The 9,656-nt window shown below is 45.0% G+C and overlaps 1 protein-coding gene across 2 annotated transcripts; it reads right to left on the reverse strand.

Moving 5' to 3' along the window:
• Positions 1 to 313: 313 nt before the first annotated feature.
• Positions 314 to 8,977, reverse strand: LOC118701666 (ribosyldihydronicotinamide dehydrogenase [quinone]-like). Of its 2 annotated transcripts, none has more exons than XM_036406421.2 (7): positions 8,872 to 8,977; positions 8,479 to 8,537; positions 6,915 to 7,079; positions 5,904 to 6,034; positions 4,291 to 4,404; positions 3,806 to 3,907; positions 314 to 2,658 (listed from the first exon to the last, which is right to left on the reverse strand). In XM_036406421.2, exons 2-7 carry the CDS (start codon positions 8,483 to 8,485, stop codon positions 2,485 to 2,487), a joined length of 693 nt encoding a protein of 230 aa, XP_036262314.1. In that variant the 5' UTR covers positions 8,486 to 8,537; positions 8,872 to 8,977; the 3' UTR covers positions 314 to 2,484. The 2 variants fall into 2 exon arrangements, with proteins under 2 accessions (XP_036262314.1, XP_036262313.1); XM_036406420.1 differs by having other exon boundaries at positions 8,479 to 8,530; positions 8,872 to 8,969.
• Between the last annotated feature and the right edge of the window lie 679 nt (positions 8,978 to 9,656).

Consider the following 9,656-nt stretch of genomic DNA (forward strand, 5'->3'; position numbering starts at 1 on the left):
AATTCAGATATGGAATCTCTGGTGGGCCAATTGTTCAGTTTTGGTCTTCTGCAAACCTAAACATTACAGAAATCTTTTGATAACACTTGACCTCTGAGGGGTTTTTTCCTTTCTTTGGTTGGCTGGTTTGTCTGGTTTGGTTCTTCTGCTGTTTAGCTTTGCATTGTGTATGGGGCCAAAGGTGTGGTCTAAAGGCAGGAAGAGAGATGGCTGAATTTATAAGAATTGCTTGGTTAAAAATGTGTCAGTCTCATTCTGTGGTGATTTGCCAACAAGCACTACACAAAGAAAGAAACTGTAATTTACTTGTATGTATGCTTAGAGGTCAGTCTTGCCAGTTAGGACATTCCTTTATTAAATGAATAGGGAAAATAAACTGATCCAGAAATGCAATCTGAATTTACAGAGAAATGTCTTAATTCTTATTGAGGAGAAGGAAAGATTATCTTGAAACTGACAAAAAGATTGGTACATTTTTAATGCTTTTCTCCATAATGAATTTATCTGAGCAGAAGTCTTCAATTTTAGCATTAATGAGAATTTAATAAGCCTGTTAGTTTTCTTTTAATTGTAACTGAACTTGCATTAATCTCAACCATTTACATACTTTGTACTAAAAATCTCAGCCATCTTATTAAAACTTAGTGTTATCATATGTGTGGGAGCTGGCATATGTCTGCCACATACTGTCAAGGACAGTATCCTCAAAATACAGGTCAGTCTGGCATTCTTCATCTAATAGTTAACCCCACTAAGCTCTGCAATTGATCTAAAGCAGTAATGTAGGTTTGACATTGGAACTTCTGCTTTTACCTCAATTTCCTTCTTTCCTGAATAGTCTGCTAATTGAACACAGTGAGAAGGATGATTTCTCTTCTATGCAATTTTAAAATTTGTCCTCAGATTTGTCTCGGTAACTTTGTTGTTCTCCTTAAGTTTTTAAGGTGTGAATCTGCTTTCCCCACAACTTAGATGTGTAACACTTTCTTCCTTATTCCCTTTCACTTTCCTTTTCCTATAACAGAGCTGTTCAGCCAAAGCAAATTTCCTGCTTCTGCAGCCTAAAGATTTTGGCTCACATGCCCCACAGCAGACATCTGCAACAGCTTGGGGCAGCTCTGCTTCCTGGGAAATGTCTCTGCTGGATGTGTCCTTCACTTCATATGGGAGCAAACAGGAACACTGACCCTTTCCCTGTGTGGCATTTCCCAGTCTGGTGTATCAGCTTACACTGAACCTCCAGAACCTCAGCATGTTTATTATCCAATTAGTCCCCAAGGAACTGTAAGGCTGGGGTGTGACAAGACTGCCACAAAGCAGGTGTGGCAGATGCACAGAGGCCTAGGTGTCATTTGACAGTGACTCAGGGGACAAGCTCTTATAGAGGCCACATTCTTTTAATATCAAAGTGCAAAGGCAGCAGTTTGGTGAGTTGGTCAGAAAAATAAATTCGGTAGCTGAGTGAGAACCCCCCCCCCCCTTGCCATATGCACAAACAGGGTTAACAACTCTAAAGCACAAAAATAATCCTGCTACAGTTCCAGGTAAAAATCCTGGGTATTAAGAGCTAGACAATTCATTTGTCCCATAGATTCTGACCCACAGACAGACAGTGCACCTGCAGGTTTTTGGGTTAGTGCTCTGCCTAATTAACTGCTGGTGCTGGAGATCTCCAAGGATGCCCATCGATGCTGATGCTGGAGGGGAAGCAAACACCGTCCAGACCCAAACACCAACACTGACTACTGTGAGGGGGCAGGCAACAGACAGGATTCCTTCTCTCTACTTTGGGAACATGCATACTTTACAAATGGGAGCTGTAGTCTACAAAGGAAGGCAATTCATGCACATATCATTACATTGATATTTAATTTTTCCCTTTTCTAGTATCTGTCATAACTTTAATAATGCTGTATAGATAGGATTTGGAGAAGCCTAGATTGGATCTGGAGAAGCCTAGGCCTGCCCACAAGGCTTTCCAGCTGTTTAAGACACTCTAGCAACTGTACATCCTTTTGCAACACTACTCATGGTTTTGTTGCTCCAAGGCACAAGTGTAGCGCTATCACAATCTATCTTGGGCTTTTAAAGGTTGAGTATGGACACCATATTCCCTGGCAAAGGAAAAAAAGTGGCAACTGGTACAAAAAGTGTTAAAATAAACTTGGCCACATACTGTTTCACAAGCAGCAATGGTCTCATCTGCCATAAAATATCACATGTGTTATCAAGCACAGGGAAGCAGGATGACACCGTTTATGTGAGCAAGGAGAACAACACAAAGAGTTTTGCACCCATCCCTGAAGGGAATCTCTTGGGAATCACTGAAGATAAATGCCACGTTGTCAGTTAAACTGCTAGATGTAGTACTCAAGATTCTTAAAATATATTGGAATTAGGAGATTAGTGTTCAGGTATTTAGATAGAGCATCAAAAAGAATGGAGAAAAAGAAAATCTTCTCTCTGTAGTCTTGCACCTGAACACTACTTGAAATACCACTCAGGAGAGCAGTCTATGGGCTCTTCCTTCCAAAGAGTCTTCAGACGCTGGCTCCAGGCAGCCAGCATCTCCTTCCTCTTCTCCTCAGAGACATTCTCTGGAGCATAACAGATGTGAGGTTCAAGGACTTTGACACCACAGAAGTGCATGATTCCATGCTGCATGCAAAACAAAGAAAGAAATGCCTCAGGAAATATTTCCTCTTACTTTCATTTGAAGAACATGGAAGATTCAAGTCTGTTCTGTTTCTTTGACCCAATATCAGTCAGGTTCTCTAAACCTGTGTATTTATCAGGAAAAGGAAACTAAATTGCAGAAGTTCACTACCTATACAGGCAGTCACTACTGAAGGCATACAGCAGAATAGCATACAAGATACTGCGAGATAAGGGCAACTTCATTTATTCTGCTCTGGGGAATTTATTTTTAACTGCTGTTAATCCCACAGAATTGGGGATTCCGTCCTCTTTGGCAGCTGTTCACTGTTCACTTTGCAAGGTTCACAGGAGGCCAAAAGTTCATTGTTCAGTTTGAAACTCCTCAGATGGGTGTCTAACTGCAGTGTTCCACATCTAAGATGGAGTTTTTTAACTTTTTGCTTCTGGCTTAGCCAAAGGTTCCTGTAGAAAGGCTAGTACCTGTGGAATCAACTTGCCATTTTCCTTCGGTGTGTTTCTGAATTTAGAGTTGTGTTTCATGTTTTTGCCATGTTGACCTGCAAGCTTTGCAGTTGGACAGCTCCACAGGAGCAGGCAGCTGGTAACTGCGCGGGGAGGAGACCATGGAATTTTAGATCATCTCCTGTATTGTATCAAGAAGAAGCTGGCTAAACTTGCCTTACCACCTGTATTTCCAAACCATGCTAGGAACTTCTGAAAAAAGAGTAGCAATTAAAAGAGGAATGCTAACTTCCGTGTGTTGACTGTTACTGCCAGGGTAATATGTGGCTCCCCTCCTACCCTGCATCCTACATGAATTGGGAAACCATGGAGAACAGAAAATCCTTCGTGGCTGAGCTCAAGGAAATCCTGTAACAGCAGGGAAACTGAAAAGGCTGGCAGTGTTAAGCTTTATCTACATTCTAATCTGGAGGAAGGGGGGACAAAACAATTTTAAAAGTCAGTGGACTTGTAAAGTAGTCCCAGGATTTTAGGTAACAGTCTACTACCTGCAGATCATTGGAACTGACAACTTGATTATTAATTATTATATTTCATAAAAAAAACTCCCAATAAAACGATTGTTAAAAATAGCTGTAATAATAAAAAATTATGTAGACAACAACCAAATGTTCATATATTATACCTGCATGGGCCACAGGACATAGCGAATATCACCACCGATACCTTCTTTTGAATACATCTCTTGGCCTCCTCCCGTGGTGAAAGAAAAGAGGGATAATTTGCCCTAGAATGAGGAAATTAGTGGTTAATTAAGACATACTTAAAGAAGAGCGCCTGAACGGTTCAAGAGATATTCAGGTGAACCTGGACAGCAGGGACATCTAGGGGAGAGGGTGACTTCTTCTTTCCCAGACCTTACATGAAGGGCAGTTCTGAGGCCAAGACTGATGCCATACAATTAGACAGTGGACTGTGTGTCTTTGGGAAGAGACCAGTTAAGGAAAAGGAATTATGTGTCTGACACCCTTGTGTGAAGCAGGGCTGATACATTACTTCAACATAGTGTAAAGTCAGAGCTCTAAACAACTACAATGGAAAAGAATGAGCAAGCCCCCATAGAACATGGTGCAAGCCTTGACCTTAATAAGACAATTCCAAAAAGCATACCTGGAGCAAACCACCATCATAAACCTTTGACAAATCGTAAGCAAAGCCTTGGACCAAGACTCTGTCCATCCAGCCCTTCAGGATTGCAGGCATGTTGAACCAAAACAAGGGAAACTAGGCAAAGAGAAAATTACCTGGTTAGCTCAGAGAGTCTGGGCAACATTTAGGCCTGGTTGATAGGACTAATCCTCTGAACCTGCTCAGATCCTGTATGTACCTTCTCCAGCTCTCTGTCAGTAGAGGTAGTAACTATGCCTGGCAAAAGAAGCTGAAGTGCTTTCTGTTTGTGGTAACCTCAGGGTCAGACCTGAGCATCTACAGCACCCCAACACTGTGGTGCATGTGAGGGCTTCCATCCAGAATGAAGTGGGAATAGGATGAAGTAGGAGGGTGCCATTTAATTCAGACTTAGAATTGTACAGAATCATGTCTCCTATGGCTGAACTGCAAAAGAATCGAAAATCTTATTAGTAGGATTGACATCTGGTGATCAGCTCTGATCTGACAGTCTGGTGACAAAGGCCAGGGGATCAGAGGAGAGACTTCTTTTCAAACCCTGCTGACATCATAACCCCAAATCCAATACTGAAAAGAAAAAGACTTCTTTAAGATTTGGACCTTTCATTTCTAGTTTTTCCAGTTAGCCCATGGGATTGCATCCAACGCTATCATATCCATGGCATTATCTTGAATGCTTAATGGGCTCTTTCTTATACTGGGCTGCATCACTACCCCTAAAGCTTTGTCCACACTGCACACAGAGAAGAAATTCTATAAAGATGTAACCACATGCGGCTTAATGGTGAAAACAAAATGGAAACTGGGCAACCACCACAGTAACTACAAGTGGTGAGTTTAGTCTGTAGCAAATTTTGAATTCCTTCATGATGTCCTCAACAGGCTTTTAAAATTTCTTTTTTATTTTCTGCACCAGAACACACTCAACTCTTCATAGCATTTTACACATGGAAAGTAGAAGGCAACCACTTCCTTCAGGGGATGTCTTATAGTTTTTATCTGGGAAGTGATAGTCTGAAAATGACAATGACTTATGGTGAAATGCTTAATTGAGATATGGCACCATCCTAAATTTAATCAAACTTTGGAGAGAAGAATATATAAAGAGATGTCTAAGGCCAACAGGGACACAAAGAAATGTAAGGCTACTATTTCCCTTCACAGTTCTTTGCAATTTGTGGACACTGGGAACAGAGCTGGCATAGTGGAGAATAGAGCTGGGCTGTAAAGCTCTGTTATCAATTCCCAGTAGCGTTTCTGCAAATCAGCAACAAATGAGAACAGTCTACTTGGGAAAGCCCAATTCCCTGACTTCTCTGCCTGCCCCCATCTCCTTGACCAGGAAATAATCCTTCTGCTTTCTGCCAGCCTGCCTGACATCCATGGTCACATATGTCTTTGTGCATCCATCAGGAAGTTTGACCCAGTGTTGGGGAGCTCATGGCATTGCTGTTGTTTCAACCTGCCTCATTCTGCTATTCAATTACTGGATTTGCTCTAATAATGACCCAGGTAATTGTACTACTGATCTGTAGTTTTTACTGTACCATTACCTAAAGTCAACATCACAAGTGAATTGTGTTTAAAATAATGACCTGGAAAATCAGCAGGTCTGCTTGCTGCACTTTCTTCTGCTCTTCAACCAGGTCTTTGGACAAACCTCCTCTCTTGTAAGCTTCCCAGGTTTCCACACCATAATTGAAAGCTTCTGAGTTGTGCAGGTGACCTGTGGGTAGAAATGAACAGTCATTCCTTGCCCCCTGTGCAGTATCAGTGCCAGATAAGAGCTGAGTGCAGGTTGCCATTCACAGTTCTAAACTGAGTTACTGCTTTCCATTTTTCCTACGTTCTTGTCTTTGTTGGATATTCAGCACCATCCCAGCTGATGGTCACTTGATTTTAAAAAGGAGAGGAATGTAGGGTCTCAGAGTTCTGAAGCTTCACCTTCCTCTAGCAACACAGGAAGTGCAATATGAGGACCTAAGCTTGCCTCAGGACTCTGGGCGTGCAGGTGGAAGATTTAAGAGAATGCTGTTAATTGTTCTGCCTCTGTCTTAGGGCTTCCTGAGACAATCCTGCACTTGTAAGCACTATGGAGCTGCTTTCCAGCCTCTAAAACTGGGAAATTCACCAAGGGATGGGCAACCAGCGTTGGCCAGCTCTACTGATTCCACAGGCAGATCATCCATCTCTAGCAGAAGACAGGGGCAGTTGTAGCCTTGTGAACTCAACTCTAGCAAGTCCCAGAGTGGTATCTGAAGGCATTTTCTCTCCGTGAGAAATGGACTTTAGAGGCTGATTATGGACACGTGCTAATGTGTTTCTTCCTCCCAGTAGTCTCACTGTGATACAAAGGTCATGTTCAGGAGTGGCCTTGTAGAAATGCAGGTGCATGGTCACGAATACGTTTCTTATTAATGAAATAAGTTTCTCATTAATCTCTTGATGATCTGAGGGCTGGAGCACTTCTCCTATCAAGACAGACTGAGAGCTGGGGCTGTTCAGCATGGGGAGGATTTCAGGAGACTGTTTTCAGCCCTCTGATACCTGACAGGGGCCTTACAAGTCACTTTTTTTTGAGAGAGGAATATTTTGGCTGGGCTCACCAACAATGTCATTCCTTGTTGCTCTGGGCTCAAACTGCATGGCATATAAATCTGACACGGTGACACTGCAGCCCTGCTTGGTCAGCTCTTCCACAGCAATCTTCAGCAAAGACCCATTGAAGGACTTGGGCTCTTGATGTGCATAGACTATCAGGACGTTTTTCCCTGGAGGCAAAAAGAAAACCGGAGACCATTTGGAATCTAGGAGGCAGGTGCAGAACGGTTTGTAGAGTTGGGGCTCATTCCTGGCTCTTTCTGTAGTGTCTTTTCCCAAGGACACAGAAGCAGTGAAAGCAGAAGTGGCAGTGGCAGCATTTGACTCCTGCTCAGCAGCACTGAGTGACTCCTGAGGCACTGATTGCTGCATGTGCCCAGCCCAGCAGTTCTGTGCTACACTGGGCTTTCCTAGGTGGAACTCAGTGGACAGAGGGGTTGTTCCATAGCAGATCACACTGCCCTACATCAGCAAAACCCCACCCCTTCTCTTGAGACAACATTTCTGTTGGTCTGATTCCACTACCACCCAAAAAGCAGTGCTAGGTAGATTGCCCAAATGGGTCAAGGAAACAATTTCTTAGAGGTCAGAACACCTTCCTACCGCAGTGATGGCTCCCCTCCTGATCTTTCATTTCAGTGCAAGTTACAACACTGGGGTGGACATTAAAGATGCTCCTGTCCCACTTCAGCACAATCACAGTAACTTCTGTAGAGAGCAACAGGGTTTTTTTTCTTAGAGAATAGATTGCCATGTGTATTTCAAACTGTTGTCAAAGTGGATTCAAGGTAAGCTCAGTGGCCAAGCAGGTGTATAGGGATGGATTATCTTGGAGGCATGTAACAAGGCTCTGCTCAAAGAGCTCCATGGTCTTCTCAAAGTTTTATTGAGCATAGGCCCTACAATTTTAATAATTCTCTTAACAATGACTCATCAGTGAAACAAAGGAAAGAGTATGGAGTTGTATGGAGTTGTTGTTTATAGATAACCAGAGAGGGAAATTTACAGGGACTATTGAAAATGACAGTGTCTGCAAAACATGCAGCTCCTGTTTCCTGACTGCCAAGACAAAAACTCAGGCATCTCCTGAACTCAATTTCTCTGCAGCACAGCTTCTGGATGTGGTACATAGTGTCCATGAAACAAGAGCTATGCATAAAAGACTATTAAAACTTGCAGGTCAAATTCTATCATAAATTCAATGTGTCTATAAACTCTTTAAATCCCTGCTCCATACTGTACTTTGGAGTTTCAGGAGCAGTTACAACTTTGCTGTTCCTGCCAGATCTCAACAAATGGAGCTCAGTGACTGGACGTTATCATATGCTCCAAAAGGTGCTAAGTTTGATTCTGCAAAAATGCTGATTTGTTTCCATTTCGGTGGAGCTGGGGGCACTTGGGCACAAGGTTTGGAGAGACTGGAGTTTTCCAAGGCATCACTTACTGCAGGTAATTTCAGTCGTCTGGAAAAGTAAGACCTCAGTGTCCCAAAGGCCCAGAGGCCTCATCCCTGAGGTGCCCAGCGGCCACCCTGGAGCGAGCAGCGTTTTCACCCGCGTTTGCTCTTACCTGCCATTGCTGGGGAGCGCTGGGGAGCTTCACTCTAATATTCTGGTACTGCCTGAGAACTCAAGTGAGAGATTTGCTGGTGAGAAACATCAGGACCAGGTGCGGGGAGAATCACTGTTTCAGCGGGAACTCAGGGCACTCAGCACAGCCGGGCACTGGCCGAGCGTGGCCCGCCGGAGCGGGGAGGGAAGCGCCCGGCTCCCGGCCCTGGCCCCGGAGCAGGAATTCTCCTCCGGCCGCCGGACCGGCGCTTGGTGCCCGCGGCACGGCCGCCTCGGCCCGGGACTGCGCCGGGTGCATGGCGCCGCTCCCGGTCCCGTGCCGCCCTCTGGAAAACGGCTTCGGAACAGCCCCCGGCGTTCCGAAGCCCAGCGCAAGCCGGGCTGCCCTTACCTGCTGCCCAGACCCGGAGCACATCTGTGGAGGGCTGAGAGCGGCCCTTCCCGGCGGCCCCGCTGCCCGCCCTTCCCGGGCCCTGGGGCAGCGCCAGCGCGGGGCGGGATCGGGATCGGCGCCGCCCGCGGCTCCGGCTCCGCTCGAGGCCGCGCTCGGCCGGGAGCGCGCCCCCGCCGCTGTGACAACGTGGGACACCTACATCATCTCTGGATCCTTTTTTTTTTATTCTAGGTCTCTCCTCTTCTCCAAGTACAGAGCTCGTCCTTCATTTCTCCCAGCAATGCAGTATGGGCATTCCTAAACCATCCATCTACCCTTATCTGCTCTTCCAGGGATGGCACTGTCTGCTTTGTGCCTTGTGCTGGCCCACACGTGCATCTGCCGGGAGCAGGGGCTCCTCCCTTCCAGCCTTCTGGAAGGTGTCTCATGGGAAAGACAGGAGGGACACAGAAGGATGCGGGTGGCTGTGGGTTTGCAGAGATAGGACAGCCTTGGTGATCACTTCCAAGATGAAGTTTTCTCTTTGATACTCTTGATGAGTATCAAAACTGCCCTATGATGGACAAACTTAATAAACAGCTTCATTTCGAGACCTTGGGGGGGGAAAAAAAATAAAAATGCTGAGTGCAGTCGTTTTCCCTGGGGAAACAAAGTTGACAGTGGAACGAGTGGAACTGATGCAGGACCAGCACATTCCTGTTTTCCACTCATTCTGGATCAGCTGGGATTGAGAGAACAGGAGTTTAATGCTCTGACAATTCCTGATGCAAGGGCTGATCACA

This window comes from Molothrus ater, chromosome 1, assembly GCF_012460135.2.
Source record: "Molothrus ater isolate BHLD 08-10-18 breed brown headed cowbird chromosome 1, BPBGC_Mater_1.1, whole genome shotgun sequence".
Taxonomy (NCBI): Eukaryota; Metazoa; Chordata; class Aves; order Passeriformes; family Icteridae; genus Molothrus; species Molothrus ater.

What these genes read in the sequence shown, in the direction of transcription:
- LOC118701666 (XM_036406421.2), bottom strand. An exon ending in ATGATGGTGGTTTGCTCCAG is followed by an intron (nt 3,908 to 4,290) that starts GTATGCTTTTTG and finishes TCCTCATTCTAG; the next exon opens with GGCAAATTATCCCTCTTTTC. An exon ending in ATGTCCTGTGGCCCATGCAG is followed by an intron (nt 2,659 to 3,805) that starts GTATAATATATG and finishes TTTTGCATGCAG; the next exon opens with CATGGAATCATGCACTTCTG.